Raw genomic sequence first — 23,076 nt, 5'->3', positions numbered from 1 at the left:
ATCTGCCTAATTTCAAACACTAGGCTTTCAAATTGGGGTTTTAAATTTAGGTTAGGGTTTTGAAGTACAGTTTCGGAATAGGGTTACTAGGTTTTTTTCTTCTTTTGTTTTTCTTCAATTCTTCCTCTTCTTCAAATTACCGTTAGAAATTTGGATTAGAGTTTCCAAGTAGGTGTTTCAGAGTAGGATTAGGGTTTGAAAGTAGGGTAATAAACTAGGGTTAATGTTTTTAAGCAGGGGTTTTAAACTAGGGTTAGGGTCTAAATGTCAAATTGGGGTTCAAACCAGGATTAGGGTTTCAAATTTGAGTTTTAAACTAGGATTAGGGTTTCAAATTGGGGTTTTGAAATAGGTACTAGGTTCAAAGTACAGTTTTAAATTTGAGTTAGGGTTTCATTAAACCAGGGTTAGGGTTTCAAATTAGGGTTATAAACTTGGATTAGGCTTTCAAATTAGGGTTAGCATTTGAAAGTACGGTTTAAGGTAGTATTAGGATTTCAAAGTAGGGTTTTAAACTAATCTTGAGGTTTCAAATTAGAGTTATAAACTTGGTTTAGTGTTTCCAAGTAGGGTTTCAAAGTAGGGTTAGATTTTCAAAGTAGGGTTTTACACCACATCAATTTTTCAAAGTAGGGTTTTAAATTAGAGCTAGAGTTTCAAGTTAGGGTTTCAGGTTGGGTGAGGGTTTCACAGAAGGGTTTTAAATTAGGGTTAGGTTTTCAAACCCATCCACAGCCAGCAGACTGTCACAGACATTGAAAACACCCACTTATATCGATTTGCAGTACAGTACTTGGCTTGTTTTCTGCTGTCTGTTTGAATATAACGCAAACTTGTTTTTTAGTCAGTCAGCTTCTTTATTTATTGTCCATAAGACAAACCACTGCCAATTAACAAATGTTACCTATTGCATAATGAAGCAACTAAAAGGTACTGCCACAGTTATTGAGCCATATGTCACAGTTAGCCAAATAAAAAATAATCATAAACAAGTACTGCTTTACTGCCAAAATCAATTTACATGAACACAAACTTTTCTTTACTTATTTCTGAAGCAAAAACTGAAGATGACAATATATAATTAAAAAACAAATGCACAAACTCCCCAAAATGTCAATTTGATCTTGTAGCACGACATTGCTGCATGATGATTCCCAAATTCACATTTGGCTCTTGTAATCATCTGCATAATGGGAACTTTGGGACACCACTCTCCCTGCCTCCACGTGCACTTGGATGAGCAGTCGTCTCTCGGCTTGGGGAATTGCTGCTTGGGTGAGGTGAGGTGTGATGATAGCGGTTGCTTTTGGGGCTTTCGGCTTCTCACGTTCTGCTCGCTGGGCAAGCAGCTGAAGGTCTGCGTGCAAGTAAGGAGGTGGATTGGTTGGTTTGTTTTTAGAAATCTGAGCAAAAGAGAGGTTTGGATTTAGTGGAACACAATGCTGGAATAAAATGAATGCAGGATTTGTTTAAAATACTGTTTTATTCCTTTTTATACTCAAAAAAATTCTTTGAATGATTTCCCCCTCAACTAGAGTACAGTGCAAAGGTCATCTGGAATGTGCCATTATGAATTTCAGCGACAAATCAAATGGTGGTTAATAATTCCTGTCATCCACTTTAATTATTTTTTTCCCCCTAAATTGTATTGGCTTCTTTTCACAGATTAAAAAGTTTTGCATGTTCGTGCTGATAGTGGTCACTGTATCATGAGGATCAACTGAGGAACAACGATACATTAATTGGAGAAAATAATTTTCAGGACAATTAAGTGGAAGTGGACAATTTAGTAGGTAAAGGTAATAGAAATAGGTTGCTAAAATACAAAGTGTGTGAATTTGCACAGGACTCTTTGTCATTTTGGACACTCTCTCTCGATGAATTCTCACCTGAGTTGCGTATGAGTTTGTTCATCCTGCAAAGAAACAAAGCAAACATATTGGGGTAAGTGCTACATTTCAACTTTCAGCAGATATGGCAAAAGCACTCACATTCTGTACTTAAATAGAAGTACAGAGATTTGTGTAAAAAAAAAAAAAAAACTGCCATAAAAGTCAAAGTCAGTGACATGCTAAGAGGGGGACAAATTGGGCATCACCACCCACCCAACTATTGAAGAAAAATTTTGAATGTTGACTATCCTGTCTACACAAACACATGGGAAGAGGACCTTGAGAAAATAATCATATATTAAATCGCAATATTGTGTGGGGAAAAAAGAAAAAAATCGGAATTAGATGTTTTCTCGAAATCATTCAGCTCTATTGCACTTGATTACTTTCCACCACTGAAATCTTTGCCTTTGTTTAAAACAAGCTGCATTTCCCCTCGGCTCAAGTGTACCTCAGCTCCTCGCCTTCCAGCAGCTTGCGATAGGTGGCGATCTCAATATCCATGGCCAGTTTGAGGTTCATCAGCTCTTGGTGTTCGCGGAGCTGGCCGGCCAAGTCATGCTTGGCGCGCCTCAGGGCCTCCTCCAGCTGGACGATCTCCTTGCGGGCCATCTCCAAGCTTTCGTCGCCTTCCATGATTGCGTCATTGATGTCCTTGTTAAGAGACTCTTCCTACAAGCAAAACAATATGCAAATGGATGTAGTCCATCTCACAAACCCGCTCTTTCAAGCTTTTCTAGAATTGGGCTGAGAGGTCCTTAAAGAATGTATCTTTCTATCTGAGACTTCACACAGAATGCCAATACTACGCAGAAAGCATTTGAGGTGCAGCTATTATTTTTGCCCACTTGGGGTCGCCATCCTCACATTCTACACTGTAGTGTAGTCTGGGCGACAATTGTGGCATGTTGATGTGATTTATAGAATAGGCTGGCTGTTAATTGGCTAGTTCACCACTCTGGTGTTCAGTGACGGTGTCAGTTGAAGCAATCAGCAGGTCGTCCAAGAGCGTACTTTTTTTTAGTGTATTTGAAGTGCACAAGCAGCACCCTCTATTCTAACCACCAGTTGAGGGGTTACCTGCAAAACCCACAAAGGTTGTCCATTGTACCTTTACTTTGACCAGTCTTTTTCTGTATGTGTACTTCTACTTAAAGAGGAAGTCGACTGATTAATACTGCGTTTGTGGAATATGAGTTATGCAGCAACATTTCACCCGTTTTTAGCCATCTCAGGGGGCGGCCATTTTGTCACTTCTGTCACTTCAGCCTCAGAAAACAGGTGAGCCGTGATTGGTCATTACCTGAGCCCTGAGCAACTGTGATGTCATTTTCAGTCGCCGGAAGTGCCCCCTGAGATGGTTCAGTACCAGACTTTTTCAGACCCTCTGTGAAATTACATAAACTGTAAATGTGTCTTTGGGGTAGAATGAGTTAAAAACGGATGGGTTTTACTGCTTAACTCATATTCCACAAACGCAATATTAACCAGAATGCCATGTTTTGACTAGTGGGCCTGCATGGAACATATTCTTGTCAAGACGTTTTTGGGGTTGACGTCCTCTGTGAGTACTTTTGCCTCATCTGGAAACAAACCTTTCTTTTGAGAGCATCTAAGTCTCCATTCAGCCTCTGGATGCAGCGCACCATGTCTGAGATCTCCCTGCGTACATCCCTCATTTCTTCTTCTTCTTGCTGTCCTGCTTTCAAAACCATCACATCCATCTAAACGCAAGAGAAATCAATCAATAGTGTTAATAACCAGGTATCTTCTAACTTGTAACATCTTCCTCCTCACCTTCTTCTGGTTCCAGTGCTCGGCTTCCTCCCTGGTGCGAGCACCGATGTTGGCGTACTGACTCTTGACACTCTCGACAATCTCATTCATGTCGAGAGACCGCCTGCTGTTCTCATGTATAACCACCGTCTCGTTCTGGATTTGACATTCCAGCTCTTTGATCTCCTGCGAGCGGTGTCGCAATGTTAGTGGGGGTAAAAACAAAACAGGGAATAATATACTTCCTTGTTACCTCATCATAGCCAACCCTGAGGAAATCCAGCTGGCCTATCAGATCTTCCAACTCCAGAGCTAAGTTGACAGCTTCCAAGTGACTTTCATCTGCATCCTTTTGTAAAGCACAATTTCGTAAATAAGATTCAGGACTTATTCTCCATTAGTGTCCTAATGCAGTGATTCCCAACCAGGGTGCTGTGGTAGATCATCAGGTGTGCAGTAGTGACAGGGAGAACAAATAAACGCCCCTGCACTCGGCTCCACTGGATTAGGCATTTTATTTGGGAGTCAGAGAAACCTCCTTCAAACATCTCCAGTTGGTCCAAAATGCTGCTGTTCGCCTCCTAACTAGAGCTTGTATGAGGGAGCTCATAACTCCAAATGTGGTTCCTTGTATATTTTAGAGTTCATTTTAAGATTATTTATTTGTCTTTAAATCTTGAAATGGTCTCGCTCATCTTACCACTCTGAGATCCTCCACCGTACGGTATTTTCCTCAATTTTTGTTCTGGCAATTTTTTGTGTTCAAATACAAAGTACGTTTTACATGTGTGTTCTAAAGGTTGGGGAGCACTGTCCGAATATAGACGCAACAGGAGTATCTACCGTACCTTTTTGGTGACAACAAATTCATTCTCCAATTCTGCTTTCTTCAGCAACTCATCCTCATACCTGAGGCCAAAATGAAATCGGAATTGCATCTCACTCCTGTGTAGTAGTAGACAGGACGTGCCGGCGACTCTCACCTCTTCTTGCTGTTCTCTGCCTCCTCCTGGTTCTGAAAGAGCTCATCCTCAAGTTTTGTCTGGTCACTGAATAATTTGTCAATCTGTTGCTTCAGCGCCGTCTCCATTTGCTTCACGACGCCCTCAATCTTGGACTCATAAGCCTCATGGTCTTTGAGGATCTTCAACTTCGTGTCCAGTTTTTTGTTTTCATCCTCCTGGTTCTTCACCTGACACACCAAGGGAGGCGACGATTGGTAATAAACGTTTATACGCATGTCTCAATAATAATCACAAAATCACAGAAACAATCCCTCTTTTACACGGACTTAACTATCTGAACTAAGATTGATAAGAAGTTTCGAAAATGTCACTTACTAACCTACAGATGCTCACTTCCACAATAAAATCCAACACGGTATACAAGAGTTTTGGTTACGTACGGTCCAGAACAGTAGATTTACACTGTGATAAACGTTTTTTACAATTTTACAATGGCTTTATATGTTTAAGTTCTCCTCCTTACTTTCTTAGATCATTTCGTTACTTTTATCAAACGCCAAGGATGATGTTGCAAGATCACACATCGTACAATATTTTGTAAAAATGTAAAAAAAATAAGTTGAAGTTTCCCTTTTTTTATAGGAATAAAAAAAATTGAAATTTTGAATTTAACTATATCACTTTTTTTTTTTAATATCGAAATCAACTATGTGTCTTGTTAATAACTTTTTTTTTGCTTTGAAACAAAGAAAGCTGAGACGTATCCTATTTTGTTTTCTTTCAATACATCTTTTAACTGATTGGCATATATTGACCTATACCGTCTGTTGGGCTGGTTTTGGCACGTTTCCTAAACACAGGCTGATTGTGGATCCCCTCTTCCTTCCTTTGGAAGTATGTCAATGTCAATTTGTCATAACTGACCTTTTCAATCAACATGACGAACTTGTCGTTGAGTCCCACCATGTCGTCCTTCTCTCTGAACTTGCCCGCCGAGACGTCGTTGCTCGGGTAACTACTGGCCGGCGTCGCGCTGCCGCTGGGGGTGTACGACTGGCTGCTGTAATCTTTGCCTCTGGACATCGTGAGGCGCCGAGGACAGTGAAATGACCACACAGTGAGAACCTATCGGAGCAGAATGGGTTGAGATCACCGGCTCACCCCCATTTAAAGCGTGGGAGGGCCACTCTTGTTGCCTTGCCTCCCTCCAGCTCTGCCAGCATCCAATCCAAAGAGGAACGAGTGTAGGTGGCAAAAGTAGAAATACAGATACTTGTGTTTTTAAAAAAAAACAGGGGAAAGGCTGGTACTCCGTTAGTAAAAGTACAAAAGTAAAGATGTAATGAAAGAAAGAAAGAAAAGTATGCAAAAGTGAAATTATTTTTATTGTGGATGTAAAAGCTTTACTACATGTTGCATATGACATTTTCTTCAAGAAAATTAGCTAGTGATTTAAAAAAAAATCCATAGGCCCACCCGGAGAGTAAAAGGAAATTCAACAGAAAAATAAGTACGCAAGTAAAGTTACCTGAAAAAGCTTAAAAAAATAAATAAAATAAAGTAGCCTAGAGTAACGCAGTATACTTCGTTATTTACTCCCACTGATCATGGAAAAAAACAGAAAGAGCGGAATAGAAATACCTGAATTTGAGTGTTGAACCCTTGTTATCCATAAACCAATCGCATCACCAGGGGGCGGATTGGATTGGTGCGCAAAAGTGCTATAAAACCCCACCTGATTTCTTTCGTCACCTGCATCAAGTTTTGTTGCTGTCCCCGAGCCGTCGCGTACGTTCACTAGTTGATCATCTCATCATGCCTTCCAACACGGCTTCAAGCATGTTCGGTGGGGCGGGCGGAAGAGGCTCCAGGGCGTCGGTGGCCAGCTTGGAGGGTCTGCGCAATGTGCTGCTTAACGAGACGGAGCGGGACTCCTCTCCGGCTCCGGCCCGTGCCGCCGTTCCTGCCACGACCCTCGTGGTCCCTGCCGATGACAGACAGACCCTGCGAGCTTTGAACGACAGGCTGTCCGGCTACCTGGGCAGAGTGACGCAGCTGGAGAAGGAGAACCAGCAGCTGAAGGAAGAGATCAATGAGATTTTGGTGAGAAGGCAAACAGCAGAGGGCCGCGACTGGGAAGATCTTGAAAAGCCGCTGAATCACCTCAAGAATAAGGTGACCGTCACTCTCTAATATTTAGTACAATGTTTCGCAACTTTTATTGAGCCAAATAAGGCACGTCTTTTACAATAGAAAAATCTCTTGGCACACCACCAAACAAAAATGTCACAAAAAGTACTGTATGTGCACTACTAACTTTAAAAAAGGGTGAGATTTGCACTACAATCTTTAAAGCTAAACTGACTGTCATCTTGTCTAAACTTCTTCATTTCAAGCCGTTCAATATGTTTCAGAAGACTACTTTTTGCACAAAACTAGCGTTCTCTTTACAAGGAGCCTGGTGTCGGCAGCTACATTGTATTATTAGAATCTCACATCACCTGTATGTACATTGAAATAAAATCATAATCTTTATTTACTCGATGTGAAATCTCAGCCCGTGTAGTTGAACACACAGCTGTTATTCTGTGTATGATTGGCAATAAGCGGCTAATTTACTTCTGCCGTAGAGTGGAAGAGTATTTCATTGTGACCACTATACACGCTGGCACAGACAGATGAACAAAAAAAGATATAATGGACCCCCGCATATTTGCCTTCATAAACCCCTATCCTTCGCAGAAAATCTCACAGGTTTAGTGAGGCCAAAGCAGTAAAAAGTATTCCTTTGTCACTGTTTGGTGGCATCTTGGCGCCAACGAATTACTGTGCATATTCTAAAGTGAGTTGAGGAGCTTCACTGAGACAAAAGTAGTGCTTTACCACCATCTTGTGGCATCTATAGACAATGATAAACCCGTGACGGGCGTCCGTTACTTTTTGTTATTCACGGCAGGGCGGTTTTTTTTTGTACCAAATTGATTACAAATTTCAGACCACTTTTGCAAAATTGGATACTTTTCCACGCAGGTTTTCAAAATCACTGCTTTGAGTTTGTCTTGAAGTACCTCATCTAATGTGTCTTTTCTTCCTCAGATAAAGGACGTCACCATGCACAATGCCAAGCTTCTGCTCCAAATTGACAACACCAAACTGGCCAACGCTGATTTCATGAACAAGTCGGTCTCCTGGCGTGTACCTCAGTGTTTCCCAACCAATCACTGTGCCGTGAGATTTCATCAGAGAATGAGCCACTATTACGAAATTTGATTGAAAACTAGTCATGTATCTTTGGTCATCGATATGGAAGGAGCAAAAATGAACCTGTGTCTGCAGTCATACAGCAGACTAGCTTTGTGACAAACTAAACACATCCAGATTTCACGCCGAGTAAGACACGATCATTATTAAAGTATAACTGAGTTGTTTTTCATTTTTTGTCATATGTGAAATACGTGCTTTGGCCCAGTAAGGTTGGGAAACACTGGTGTAGCCAAAATAGAAAATAAAATTAAATGAAGTATGTCCGTATGCATTCTCAGTCATCCAGGTCAGATAATCCACAAAAATTGAGTCAAGGCAACTGGACTCTTCTTGATTGTTTTAACCTTTAGTCAAAAAGGCTTCTTCAGTTCTAAAATGTTCTCTACCTCAAAAAGCTGTTTGGATGTTCCTTTTGATTTGGCTTCATTAGTTTTAAATGTATCTAAAATGTAGACTTGAAAAAGACTTTTGGGATTAAAGGAGAAAGGTCATAAAAATCCAAGAGGAGTTCAGTTGCCTTGACTCAACTTTTGCGGACTTTGAAGTAATAATAATTCCATTCCCGTTGTTGAATGCTAGGCTAAACGATGAGACGAAGGCGCGGAAGGCGATTGAAAACGACCTGGATGAGCTCCAGAAGAACATCGAGGACACCAAGCTGAGCAACAAGGAGACGCAGAAGGAGATTGATCTGGTGAAGGAAGAACTGGCCATCGTTGAGCGGGACCACAAAAATGTCAGTTTCAACATCCACAAATGAAGGGCTGAAACCACTTTGTAACTCCTGTGCCTCATGTTTGTAGGCAGTAGACCACCTGCTTGAGCAGATCAAGAACGCTGAAGTCAATGTGGAGATTGAAACTCCAAACTCCAACTTGCCCGAGATTGTCGTCAATATCCGCAAGCAGTACGACAAACTTGCCGCAAAGAACTTGAAAGAGACCGAGGAGTGGTACCGGAGCAAGGTACCTGACATCCAGACGCGAAGTCCCTTCCTCTGTAGCTGTACTCGCCTCACTGTGTGCTTCCTCTTCAGTTCGAAAACATCAAAGTTGAAGAGGCTCACAATGCTGAAGCGCTGCAGTCGGGCAAGACGCAGCTCAAAGATTTGCTCAAGCAGAAACATCATCTTGAGGTCAAGGTTCAGGCTGCGCACAGCACGGTGAGCCATTCCAAAATTCAAAGATCCAGAAAAGTGTTTCTTCCCATTAGGGTGAGTTGAAGCTTATGCTAGGTGACTTTAGGTACACTGTGTACTCCTCGCTAACCGCACACAGGACATTTATAAATCCAAAATCAAAATAATAGCACATTTGATTATAGTGTCAAAAGGCCAGCAGGGATGTTTAAGTACGCCCCACTACATCCCTTAATTGCCCCATCATGACACCTCTAACCTTTTATGTGTCTGTCCAATTTCCAGAAAGTATCCCGAAAGTCACCATTCACTTCTTTCTATTTTGTTTCAGTGATGATATGCTAAAGATGAGATAAAGCCTATGCTGTCAATTATGATGGCCTGAAGTCTGTCTGAATAATACCTCAAGTGAAATGGAAAAAAGGAAGTGTATACTGCCATGATTTTTGGAACACCCTCACCCTCGATTGAGTTTGCGCAGATTTACAATGTGGAGGAAAGCCTGAGGTTCACCAAGATGGAGAACGGGCATCGGCTAGGCCCGCTCAACCGGACAATCTTGGACTTGGAGCAGCAACTGAGGAAGGTGAGGGCACATGTGGAGAGCCAGTTGGAGACGAACAAGGACCTGCTGTGCGTCAAAATGAGACTGGAGGCCGAGATCAATAACTACCAGCAGCTGATGTGTGGCATTGTTGACAGGTGGGAGCGGTAGGATGACGTCTTTTTTTTTTAAAAAAGTCACACTCACGGGTTTCTATGTAACCCCAGACATGACTTGGCGGTGCGGGGCGGGGTGGGCGGGGATTTGACGTTTTTTTTTTTTGTGATAAGCCTACTTCATGGCCACTAATGACTATTTTGTGCGCACATTTGATCTATTTTGTGGTCACAGTTTTAATGTTTTCCTCCTGTGTCATTTCCCGTGGCTGTAATTTTTATGTGATGGGATTAGTGTGTTTCACATTGAGTGCATTATTGTTTGTATCCTCTTTGTTGACAGCCTGGACTTTTCTTTCGAGGATGTGCTGCCCCACGGTAAGTCCTGGATCCAATTGGTAGAGCAAATTAAGCATGAGTGACCTGATCCCTGGTTAGAGCAAACCTAAGCCTCATCACATTAGCCGAGCGAAACGTACAAGTAGTTCAGAATTTTGGGGGTCCGGTACCCATTCATGTGCATGTGAACTTTTTGTTTTAATCAAACTTAAAACGATAGTCAACCCCCAAAATTTCTTGACAATAAAATGTTCTACGTGCCCCCACTAGTCTAAACACGGCATTCTGATTAATGGAATAAGTTTGTGGAATATGAGAAATCCACTCATTTTTAGCTAGCTCAGGGGCGGCCATTTTGTCACTTTCTGTCGACTGAAAATGGCATCACGGTTGCTCAGGTAACGATCAATCACTGCTCACCTGTTTTCTGAATCTGAGCCATGATTGGTTGTCACCTGAGCAACTGTGATGTCATTTTCAGTCGACAGAAAGTGGCAAATGCCCCCCCCCACCCCCACCCTGAAATGGACAAAAACAGGTGGATTTGACTGAATATTAATCAGAATGTTTTGGTTAGTTTAAGTTTAGTCTATTGGGGCTACATAGAACATATTTTAAAGAAAATTGGAGGACTTCCCCTTTAAGTGCACTTTGTGTCACTGCATGCAACATGATTTGAATACTTCCTGGGACAGAATTAGCAAGCAGGGTGACCCAGAGGAATATTGTGCCGGTGTGAGAGGTAATCTGACCATGTATTTGTTTTCCTCCAAAGATCAGCAAAAGCTTGACAGGGAGGTCTGTGACGAACAGGAAGCTGCAAGAGAAGTTTTGAAGCAAGAAAATGAATCAGCTCCCCCAGAAAGCCTTGAAGTCAAGGAAGAAGCTTCCACCAAGCCAGCTGACGGCCTTGCTGTCAAGAAAAAACAAAAAATTAAGAAGAGCTCCTCTTCCTCATCATCCTCATCCTCCTCTTCTGAGTCTGACGAGGAGAAAGCCAAGAAACAGTAGATGAGGAAAAAGCTTGAGCCAGTGGTTTCTTGCGGTCACATGAATGAACCTGCAAATTTAAATTCTGCTCAAATAAAGAATGATAAATGCTATTGTTCTTGGTTGATATCACTCTTACGTTTTCAAAATAAAGAATTCAATTTATCTCAAATGTCCTTTTCTTCAGCGTGACATTTGTTGGGTTTGAGTCTCATCATCAATCTCTCTAATTCAGTGTTTCCAAACGTTTATTAAGCCAAGGCACATATTTTAAATCCACCAAACAAAAATGACAAAAAGTATATACACACTAAGATGATATAATTTCCCTCCCAAATTTACTTTTGGCCTGTTTACCTGAACACAAAGACATTATTCAATGGCAACAGGCAGATATGCAGGTCAACTTTAATTGTAACATTTAATTGTTCTGCCTGGGAAAATACACCCCCTCAACCCCACCAAATTTCTACTTAAGTACAGAGTGCAAGTAATTTTTCCACCTCTGTATATTATACACACACAACCAAAGATAAATTTTGTGGTATAATTTGAGTGTTTTATTTTTTTCCCTCAAATGACAATGACATGAAAGCGCAGAAAGGGTGTTGAAACCATCACATAAAATTAAGAGGTGGAGGTCAAGTAAGAGTACCAAATGGAATAAAAGATATTGTATCAAAAATGTTTTTTTCATATATATATATATATATATATATATATATATATATATATATATATATATATATATATATATATATATAATAAGGACTAATAGTGCTCTTAAACTATGCAAAGCAAGGAATGCCCTGTTTTCATTATCTTGAGCCTTGGCTTTTCATGTCAACTTTATTATTTGTTAAAAAGAAAGAAAGAAAGAAAGAAAAAAGTGACAATTTTGAGTGGGCTGTGTGGGGCGTTTAGCGGCATCCTGGAGGTCTGTCCAATGTGCCGTTGAGTCGCGGCGTGGTGCGTTAGCGTGTGGCCACAGACCGTGGCTTCAGCTGAACTGTCCTGGGGCTGGCCATCAGCGACAGAAGGTCTTTCCACTGAGAACGCAACAGCAAAAAGAATTCACATTAGCGGTGTGTTGCACACATTTAACCTTTAGGATTTAACTTCTGCTGATTACTTGAGAAATGTGAAATTATTTTAAGGACAAAAGAAATCTGAAAGGAATTATGGGCTTCAGTTACACATTAACAGCATAAAAAGGATCTGCTCTCTTTTTGCAACTTTGAAGGGTTTCCCCCAATAAAAAATCCTTCTTAGCCAATGAAAACAAGTTTGAACTAGGGGTGGGAATCACAACACTAACTCTAAGTATGACATTGCCACAATATTTAGCCAACGATAACAACACTGTCTAACTGAAGCTTATAAAATCTGCGTTTTTGCACCAAGGGCCCGCTGCAAAAGCGAGTGATGGGAACAGTGAGTGTCCAATTTATTTTTTTTTTTTTAATTTTTGTGATTATGCGATGTCTGTAACGCGAAAACGCTATTCACGTAAAAATAAGAACAATTTCAAAAGTGGACATAAGTGTTTTTCACAGGACAGCGACGATATCTACCTTTGGCTAAAAAGCAAAGCGTGATGAGTCTACACAACTGCAGTCAATGAATGAATTTCTGGTTCCTCTTTCAAGTTATTTAAAGTGGCGTTTTCAAGGATCCAAGGAATTCTAACACAGCAATACATATTCCCACAAGATATGGCATGAAATATGATCTCCAAGGTCCAAGACTTGTGAAAAAAAGTAGCAGAATAATATTAAAACAAATCTGATAAAGGAGATGCTTATTTATGGTTTGAATGTATGCAAATGTTGCAAGGCATGCAGCAAAGGTGTTGAGCAGCAGAATGAAATATAAGAGGCTTGAATTTGACATGGTATATACAAGGTCAGTTTGTACTTGCCAAGTGTTCAATGTACAGGGATGAATAGGCATGAGGCTACGATGGTAGTTTTGAGTAGTTGAATTTTAGTAGCTGAATAAATACATTGTGTTAAAATCAATGACTAATCATTTTATTAATCATGATTTCAATATTTAAAAAATGTTTATTATTTTTTCCAGAATATGTTCTATGCAGGCCCACTGGTTGAAATATGGCATTCTGATTAATATTGCGTTTGTGGAATATAAATTAAGCAGCAAAATTCACCGGCTTTTAGCCATCTCAAGGGGCTGCCATTTTGTCACTCCTGTCGGGTGCAGATAACGTCGAAGTTGCTCAGGGCTCAGATAACGACCAATCACAGCTCACCTGTTCTCTGAAGCTGAGTCATGATTGGTCGTTATCTGAGCCCTGAGCAACTTCAAAGTCAAAGTCAGACAAAATGGCAGTCCCCTGAGTTAGCTAAAATTGGGTGAATTGCTCATATTCCACAAACGCAATATTAATCAGAATGCCATGTTTAGACTAGTGAAGGTGCATAGAACATATTCTGGGAAAAAAAATATGTTTGGTTTGACTTGCTCTTTAATTCTTATAAAAGAAATAACTAAAACTATAGACATTTTGCCCTATCTGTAAATTTGACAACCGTTGGCATTTATGAGGAAAGGTAGTGTAGAGGCTACGTACCTAATGGTCTTCATTTCCTTCTTCTCAGCGTCTGGTCGGGCACGGTTGAGAACCTTGAGGAAGTCTGACGTCTTGGCCCTCATGCGTGTGTGAATGTAGGCCTGTAGAAGGACAAAGTATACAATTAAATATCAGTTTCCCTCTAGCGTCATTTATTTGTGCAAAACAAATGTTAACGAACTTACATTTACATACAAAACGCCATTCTGACTGATAATTTACTCACAACAAATAATGTACATTATCTTTATCTATTTATCTATGCCAGTGATAAATAGTGACAGGCAGAACAATTAAATGATTTCACACAGAGTAAACTGAGACCAGATCATCATTTCAATTTTTGTGACAGTTTTCCTTAGGTGGTGTGCTGTGAGATTTCGACTCATGCAAAATATGTGCCTTAGCTAGCTCAATCACGATTGGGAAACAGTGCAGATAAGGATGCAAAGAAAACACTGTATTGTGCATTTACCTTCCTGTTTCTCAACAGACACACACACAGACACACACCCATCCATAAACCTGCCCACACTGACTCCCGTCTGTCTGCGCAAAAAAAACCCATCCTACCTCATTATCTAGCAGCGGACCAGCTCACAAAAGCCAAACATATGCGCCTGAAATTAAAGTTGCTCAAAAATGTCTGAGTAGCATTTACGATCGCAAAAAGTCCATTAGGGAAGTTGTAGTCATGTGTACTCAAACGCCCATCAGCCGCCCCGAAACCTGTATGATGAATGTGTGTGGCAGCACGGATGGGACTTTCTGTTGAGAAGAGTGGCGGATGGAACATACCATGACAGTGACTCTTTAAAAGTGTGTAATTAAAAGGAGACAGATGACCCCTTGAAACTCTATTGTGAAACAAACGGAGACTCTGCCGCATGGCGCAACTCCTCAACTTTTGTCCGAAACTAACTATAAAAGGAATTCTCTTAACTTTTCTGAGAAACTCTTGTAATGGCAACGCCAGTTCAATTAAACTAGCACACGCAGCCCTAAATCACATCAGCAATTATTCATTTTATACTGTTTCAACCTAAATATTGATCGGTGTAAACTTTTTTTTTCTTTCTTAATTTAATTCAATATTGATCTATCGTTGCTAGCTGATGTGCACAGCTTCCACTAACATGGTTATCAACAGAATGGAGCTAGGTTACAAAAACAGGTCGGCGATGCCAACTTAGTGATTTGGTAGGTTCTTTTCTTACTATTGAAAGAAAATTTTTTTTTTAAATATCGCCTGCGAACTAGCGGTAATATCTTCAGCCCGAGTCCGAGTCCGACCCGGCCCGAAAATGTCAATCATTACGTTCGGGTCGGGTCGGGCTTCTCTCTCGCTGCCTTTTTTTAAAAAATAAATATATGTTTAGAAAAATGTATACTAAAACAATGTGTGGATACTAAAGTAAGGAAACTAAGGTCCGCAAAAAAACAGAAGTCGCCTCATCACAACACATACTGTACTAAAAAAGTCTTGCAATGACAATTCAAAGAACTCCTTCCTGTCTCTGTCTATTATCCACCCGTCATTGTTCTTCTTTGTCTCTCTGCCTCTCTCTCTCTCTCTCTCTCTCTCTCAAAGTGCCGCGCTACATTCTTAAGGACATACTGCTGCTGTGGTTTATGGCCCAATTTTCAACCCGTCAAAATGACGGACGGCCTTAAATTTTTCCCGTCAACTATTAAAAAAATCTGTCAATGATGGAAAATTGTCGGTTAATGCAGACACAGAAATATAAAAGACGTAAATGTTTATACAGTCTTGTTTAACTTAGATTTCGTTACAAAAGATAGCCTTTCATTTGTTATCATAAATCACCCGTCCTCCTCCCGAGTCCTCACAAATAAAGTATGAAATTTCGGGATTGCTTCGAGCTCGGGCTTTCAAAGCAAGTTAATTGGTCGGGCTCGGGCTGGGTCGGGTCGGGCTGGATTTTTTAGGCCCGATCTTACCCCTACCGCGAACAAGCAACACAATTCTTCACAAATAGGCCAAGTAGCTTCAAGCTGTTAAATCGCACTCCCTATTGAGGTTGACTGTAAAACTAAACATAAAACAAATAGAATTACACATTTTGTATTTAACAAAACAGTGAGTTTTATCGACCGAAAGCCGACTAGTTTAATAGAGAGTCACGATACAAAGCACAATGGACAGGCTAAAGAAATTAGCACTGATGATGCGGTAAACCTTATAAGCAACGCTACGCAAAAGATTTTGTTGCCGTTTTTGGGGGCGCTGGAAGGATTCATGGCATTTCCATTCCTTTGTAAGGGCAGATGAAAGGGTTTTTGAGTTGCAAATGTGGTCACAAAACAAATTATGTAAACTCAGCTCCGGGCAAATTTTTGAAATACCACCATATAATAGTTCAGCTATGGTTCGTGAGCCCCAGTTTGTCAACTAGTGACTTATCCAAACAAAAACTCTGACACTGTCCAGACCTTAGATTTAAAAAAAAAGGAAAAAAAAAAAAAAAAGGCTTCTGGTGAGATCACCAAGTGTGCTCCATTCAAACTCACCTTGGAGCACTTTATGTGGTAATGCAGATAGTCCCTGAAGGTGTGGATGAGGTTGATGGTGTTGTCTCTGGCATTGGCATTGGTGTGACGTGGGAAAAGGACTAGAAAAAAAACAAACGCAACAGGTACGTCAGTATCCGTCAGTGATGTCATGAGGAGATACTCCTCAGCTAACTGACCAAAAGTGATGTATCCGATGTTGTCCCCGATAGCTGCGTCTGTGTCCTTGAGTTCCAGAGGAGGCTCCCTGTGGCTGAACAGCACCTGTGGGGCCGTGTGGCTTGCTCTCCGACCCTCTTTGAACTCCTAGATGGACAGAATACAAAAATACAATTAACACAGCACAGCATATTTTTGAAAGACAAATGATTGATGTGATTTCCAATTTCAAATGACATTGTTACACGTCAGTAAATTTCTTGAAATAGCACCATTTCGTCCATCTTTTGAGTCCTAGTGCTGCCACTTTGTAATTGTAATGATGTCAGTTTTGAAATGTGGTGCAGTCAGATTTTGCTAAAAGGTGGATACAACCAATGACAACAACATAAAAAGGTGGTTGTCAAGACGGTATTGTCTTTTCAAATGACTCCGGCTCCCCCTGCACTGCAGAAGCACATCCTCGGTGACTATTACCTAACAGGCGAGACCTTGAAGCCGTGTAAGAGACAATACAATGACGCCATCCATACCTTAGAGGCACTTGAATGGAAACATGGATGCAATCTGTCACGAAAGCCTAGATTAGAAACGTACCCACATATTTAGTATGATTACGGCATGTGTGTTTGTTATTTCTAACAATAACAATCCGTGTCAAAATCGGTAAAGAACTCAACGAGTTATGATGAATTTACTGGCGCCAAACAACTCACCCTCGATGCAAGTGACTGCAAGAAATGGCCTGGGATACTCGCCGTTCAAGATGGCGAGGCTCCCTCTAGTGGATATTTACTAGTATCTCTACGGGGACAGCCTAAATCTATGCGTAATGCCAGAACACTGCCAACAAACGTCACCAGAATTTACGTGGACACCCCCTTGAAGCTCAGAACTCATCAGAACGATTGCCCCAATATTTGGAATTTCATTTCAGAAATCAGAGAACGAGTCATTAACCATTTTTTTAAATTATGGTTTTTAGAACAAATATTGAGAAAACAAGTAATTATTTCATTTTTTTAAGTTTCTTTTTTGTTTTAACAACAAATTATTCACGGATTCATCTCCATTTGCTGTCGGAGTCATATACAGTAGTCTAACTGTACTTCTGCCTCAGACCTTTATTTTTACTTTTTTCCTCGGCAAATTGACCCGCTTTACTTCAGCAATCAACCAAGCACCGATAGCGTTTCGAGCAGATGATTAAACACAAAACCTGTATTTCCACTGAACTAAGTCTGCCTGATATATGCAAATCATATCTGAGTGGCTATATTGTTGCCATGTATCTATTGATTCCAATTAGCTCATAAAATGTTATTTCCATGCTTGATTACATAGTGAGCTTTGTACATTGTACCTCACTCAACAAATGAAGACATTTTGATCGATTACATGTGGCCACACAAACCTGCATGAAGACTTTTCCAATGATGACGTCATCGTCGTCTTTGAACACCGTGCTGAACACCACCGTCACCCGGTCTTTCTTGGCCTCCACATACCTGAGGCGATCAAAGAGTTATTTAAAATCCCCGGGAAGTGTTCAAAGAGAGAATTCTTCCAAATTTTCTTGCACGCACATGGACTCGTCATCTCTGTAGTGGACCACAGCCCTCTTCTCGCCCTCTTTACCCTCCTCCTGGAACTTGAAGTACTTTTCAAACACGGAGGCAAAGCAGTTTCTCTTCAGCATCCCTGCTTGGTGCACAACCTCATCTTTGTTGCCTGGTAGGGCATCCAGGTCATAGAGGAGTGACACATTGTAGCCTGAAATCAAAATTGGGAAATAGATATTCGGTTGCAGCAGGTACAGCGCTTTCATTAGCATGAAGCTAACATGAGCATAATGTGCATAACATACCAGCCTCTGGGGAAACAAGGAAGCTCCTGTACACTCTCTTCAGCAGCTGAGAACAAAAACATGCATTAGTACATAAAATCATTGAACAGTGGCTAAGTACAACGGTACATTTGGCCCAGAAAATCAGGAACCGAATCGTGTGCTCAAAGATAAGCATTTTATTTTATTTTATTTCATTTTATAAGCTAAAAAACCTACCATTGTAGTCATTTCAAAGGTATAAGAAACAATTTACTTTACTTTAGTTCTATGGTGTTTATGGGGGAAATTACTTCAGAGTCCAACACCTCAAAATGTCTGTGTACAAGTTCAGAGCAATCATTATACTTTGGGATGCAACTTTTGCCCTGCCTCACCCACCCACATCTGAATTTTACTGCCGTTTCTCATCCTGCCTTTTGCCAAGCCTCACCCCCTCTAAATGTCATTTTGAAATTAATAGCGGAAGAGCACATCATAATATGCAAAACATAATGTGGATATGGCAGCCACGCACCACATAAACCTGAATTGAATCTGTCAGTATTAAAAGATGTTTTCTTTTTTTTCCCACCAAAAATAAGCCACAATCTAGCCAAGACACGATCTGAGATCCCCGCTGCCTCTTCATCCGCCATGTTTGTTTACTCCGAAGTCTCGTTTAATCTCGCGGGGTTTTGCGAGATTTTCCGTCTGCACGCCACACACTGTTACGCTCAAAATTGTACGTGTGATTCTTTTCTAGTCACGTGTGGGTTCTGTCAGAGTTTGGAAGTCGGACGACAATTTTAAAATCTTTCCGTGTGAACCAGGCTTTAGAAGAAAAAAGTGCCTCGACTCCAGACAAAGCATTCATACAGTTGCTGCTAGTCACAGTCATCTTGACACACTTGCCGCTAGTCACAGTCAGCACTTCCTCGCCTGTGGTGAGTGTGCCTCAAACGCACTTCCTGTTTCTACTAGGGGCCTCTGTGGCTGCATTTTTTCCTTACATGGCAGCAGATCTCTCTTGGCGGTTCACAGCACATGAAGAGTAGACCTCATTCGACTGTTTCTGATACTAGCAACCCCATTGAAGCAGTGCCGCTATGAGAGTGTGCGCGTTATACCTCGTCAGCCCCATGCTCCTGTAGTTCCTTGTAGAACTTCAGGGAGATGCTGACCATCACTTTGGTCTTATCGCCATTAGGGTTGGAGATGTGGTACAGCACGCCATCGAAGTCTACGGAAGAGAAGGACAACATTTGTCACATAACGGCCACAACCTTAAGACGTCTTGCACCATCCATCCAGTTTCTATAGTGGCCCGGCCCTCATTCGGATTTACGGGTGAGCTGGACGCTGAGCGAGAGGCGGGGTACACCTTGGGCTGGTCACCAGCCAATGACAGGGTTCATTATTCATAAACAAGCATTTATGCCCACATTCACACCTATGGACAGTTTAGAGTCTTTAATGAATGTGGGCACATTCATTTTAGCTTTGAGTGGTACCATCCGAGACGTAATTATCATTGCTGAGGTTAAACTGAGAGCTGCATGTTATATTTTGATGCTGTCATGTAGCTGAATTAGGTAAGCAATATATTAGAATCTGCTCTCAGTATGCCGCTATACATTTCGACAATACTGCAATGCAAAACACAGCCAAAACAGTAAACACATGCTACTATTACCCAAAACGGAGCCTTATCTACATAACGGGCGGATTCTTAAAATATACCTAAATAGCTGCCAATGACAGATTCCATTTATTATGTATGATTGATAATGTGTCCATGAACAGATTCATACCTTTCCACAGATGTCAAACAATGTGTACAACACTAATGGATATTATTTCACACCATTTTGGGGTATGATAACTTGATGACTTTTACGTAACACCAACTTACCAGCAAACGTCACATCAACAGCCTCGGGCTTTGTTCTGCAAGGAAGATATTACGTTAGAGCAGGGCTCACCAACCGCAAATATTATATTAATGAACTGATAATGTTAAAGATTTATCACAATAACAATCAGCAATGTTTCGACAAGTGATGAAATAGATAAATATCAATTTGCAACACTTTACAGTCATACAAAAAAATAGACTATAATATATAAAATATTACTGTTTCTGCTCTGTCTTTACTTCACAAAGTAGAGGAGAGCGGTGACGCCTTTATATCTGTTGTACTACATTTTTAATTTTACTAAGAAAAATTCAATTGATTATTCTCTTTTATACATTTTCCAATGTACAACCGGAGCGTGTTCAAGATAAAATATTGTTAAAGTGTTAAAATATTACATTTTCAAGCTGTAACTGCAATACCATTATGAATGGACAAAAATTTAAAAAAAAAAAAAAATCCACATATTCGTAATGGAAACAGTGAACAAGAAAAACACTATGGAAGGGAGGGAACATAATTTTGGACGAGAAAATCAACTAAAACAATTTCACTAAACAGACATTAACTCATTCCCTGCCAGAAATTTTCAGACCCTCTTTTACCCTAACGTTTGAAAAAAATTTGAAAAAAATATACACAAATTCTTGGGATTGAATGGCCGGGCTGTGAAACGACAAATATGTCAATGGCAGTGAATGGGTTAAATGTTGGTCATGGCTTCTGATGGTGTTAAGGTCAGGTCAGCACAGAATGCCTGGCTGGCTGCAATGTTCCACCACTGAATGTTCATAATGTGTCTTTCCTGGCTTATAACATACCACAGCTGTTTTCGGTTAAAAAAACCCCAAAAAACTCACAGATGAGGATAATGAGGATACAGAGGTGGATGCTGTTACAGCTGGCCCACGTTGAAATTTGTATTTATTCCAAGACAGTGATTCCCAAACATTATTGGTCCAAAAACGATTTAGGTTATCTGCATATTTCTTTCTTTCATTCCTGCAAGTATAGCATCTTTGTTGTGTTTAACTACACAGGCCCAAATGTTACAAAGAGTACGTGCATTTTGTGAGGAATTTGAGAGGAAATCATCATTATTATTTCTGTATATATATATAACTTTTGGGGGGCATTCACAAAGTAAAATATGTGCCTAGGCGCAGTAAGGACTCCAAGAGACTGAATTTGGCTTTGTAGCGGACTTGACTGAGCTTGACTACAGGAATGCGGAAGCTTAAACAAAATACCATCCAGTTGCTAATACGTCTGCTGGTGCTTTGGCAAAGCATGTACGTTCAGTTGTATTTATTTATTTTTTATCGGAGACAGCTAAGCATAGTTAATAAAGCGTATTTGGTGTTTGTTTAAGTATCAACACAAAACATCAAACAGCCCCCCGCCCCCCAAAAAAACCTTCGTCAAAGAAATCAGTTAGCTCGCTGCATCAAATCGCTTCCATCACAAGTGACGTATTATGTTTTCTGTTTTGTAAAACATCTTATTTATCAAACCAGCAATGTCAAACGGATACAAAATTAGAATGTATGCTTCCTCTTTTAAGATGCTTGCGAGGAGGTTTGATGTTAGCGGGGTTGACACATAGATCGTTGAGACACACCCCAGCTAGAGGCAAAGCAGTCGGAGCCGATCGGCACGGTCAATCAGAGTCTATTTAGACATTTCTCACACTAGAACGCTATATTACTGACTCTTACGGGTCTGTATGCGTTCATCGGCCCCACCAATCTCCCCTTCCTGCACCATTAATTACCGCTAGGGCAATTACGGAGCCGCTCAAGGGAAGCTAGCGCGAGTTAGCAAGGCTAGCCAGGTGTAACAATGATTCTCACCCGTTTGATGCGCTGTCGAACTTCAACGACAGCGTCTCTTCTATAATGCGGTTATTGATTTCTAACAGGATCATCGCAGTGGATGGTGACGTCGACGAAGAGGACAGATAACCGCTGCAATTTTGTGAAGTTACGGTATTTGTGTTAAATGGTGCTAAATGTTTCCTCCCTTGACAGAGCAGACCGCTTCCGCCGAGGCTCCGTCCGTCTGTCACTTCCGCGTATTTTGCACTCTGGACCCCATGGTAGTCCGCACTGTTGCCTGTAATGAATTTGGGATGACATTTCATCCAGAAGGCAGAAGCAGATTCATCAATGGTTCTTGAACCTTTTCCCGTTCCACTTTAACAAAAAATAAAATAAATAACACGTAAAATAACCACAAAAAAGTACACCCTTTGACTTAATACATAATAGGAAAATAAAAACAGTACTGAAAATTTATTTATGATGTCTTGGACATAAAATTATAATAAAAATTGTACAAGAGCTGTAACTATTGATTGCTTTGATAAACAATTAATCTGTTGATTGTTTTTTGAATAATCAATGATTCAGATAAAATAACATTTTAATCTCTATACCTTTGTATAAAAAAACAGGAATGACAAATTATTAAACAATGCAGAAAATGCACAAACAGAAATTGATAATGATTCAGTTATTGGCTTGGGCCGTAACATGTCAGAAAATAGGCAAATAGTTCATCATTGTTTGTCAAAATAAAGGCAGATGATTGCATGTTTTCCGGCACGCGACACAAAGGCAAATCATGTACATTGACCTCATGTTTCTGAGATATTAGATATTGCAAGCATTTTTGTTCCTTCCTTTAAAATACATTTCAAAATAGCCGAACAAACAATTACTCACTGGCTTCTGATTTCAAAACTAGATTTCCATTAATTTGTTGTTGTATATGTGATAATATAACGCGAACTTGAAGTTACATAGGTTCACAGTCATAACAGCCCTCCGAGGGACACCATTACCACGATGTGTGTGTGAAAAATTAGTTTGACACCTCTGTTTTACAGTATTTTGATTAAACACAAAGATAACCAGTCTGCTTTCATAGAAGAATACAGAAATCTGAGAATATTAACTTTTGAAAGGCTTTAATTCTAAGGATTTGGCTAATTTTAAATTAAACACGGTCTCTAAACGATTA

General features: G+C 40.4%; 3 protein-coding genes across 3 annotated transcripts; 1 reads left to right on the top strand and 2 right to left on the bottom strand.

The window, feature by feature from the left end:
• Window positions 1-982: 982 nt before the first annotated feature.
• On the bottom strand, window positions 983-6,763 carry LOC147152788 (intermediate filament protein ON3-like). Its single transcript, XM_086051532.1, has 10 exons — window positions 6,386-6,763; window positions 5,558-5,758; window positions 4,652-4,860; window positions 4,517-4,577; window positions 3,922-4,017; window positions 3,690-3,854; window positions 3,488-3,616; window positions 2,344-2,564; window positions 1,890-1,915; window positions 983-1,357 (listed from the first exon to the last, which is right to left on the bottom strand). Exons 1-10 carry the CDS (start codon window positions 6,389-6,391, stop codon window positions 1,161-1,163), a joined length of 1,311 nt encoding a protein of 436 aa, XP_085907658.1. The 5' UTR covers window positions 6,392-6,763; the 3' UTR covers window positions 983-1,160.
• On the top strand, window positions 6,344-11,196 carry LOC147152787 (keratin, type I cytoskeletal 18-like). The gene is made up of 8 exons (XM_086050272.1): window positions 6,344-6,808; window positions 7,730-7,812; window positions 8,477-8,633; window positions 8,701-8,862; window positions 8,934-9,059; window positions 9,517-9,737; window positions 10,039-10,073; window positions 10,810-11,196. The coding sequence occupies exons 1-8, from the start codon at window positions 6,449-6,451 to the stop codon at window positions 11,043-11,045; spliced, it is 1,380 nt and encodes a 459-aa protein (XP_085906398.1). The 5' UTR covers window positions 6,344-6,448; the 3' UTR covers window positions 11,046-11,196.
• Window positions 11,197-11,254: 58 nt separating this feature from the next.
• arpc2 (actin related protein 2/3 complex, subunit 2) lies at window positions 11,255-22,182 on the bottom strand. The gene is made up of 10 exons (XM_086052694.1): window positions 21,906-22,182; window positions 20,049-20,083; window positions 19,264-19,376; window positions 18,176-18,221; window positions 17,895-18,081; window positions 17,723-17,816; window positions 16,329-16,455; window positions 16,150-16,250; window positions 13,618-13,718; window positions 11,255-12,073 (listed from the first exon to the last, which is right to left on the bottom strand). The coding sequence occupies exons 1-10, from the start codon at window positions 21,977-21,979 to the stop codon at window positions 12,052-12,054; spliced, it is 900 nt and encodes a 299-aa protein (XP_085908820.1). The 5' UTR covers window positions 21,980-22,182; the 3' UTR covers window positions 11,255-12,051.
• Between the last annotated feature and the right edge of the window lie 894 nt (window positions 22,183-23,076).

The sequence above is a fragment of the Filicampus tigris genome, chromosome 1 (assembly GCF_054856515.1).
Source record: "Filicampus tigris isolate MCC_2025a chromosome 1, RoL_Ftig_1.0, whole genome shotgun sequence".
Lineage (NCBI taxonomy): Eukaryota > Metazoa > Chordata > Actinopteri > Syngnathiformes > Syngnathidae > Filicampus > Filicampus tigris.
The sequence above is the reverse complement of the archived record's forward strand: the minus strand, read 5'-3'. Positions and strand labels throughout refer to the sequence as shown.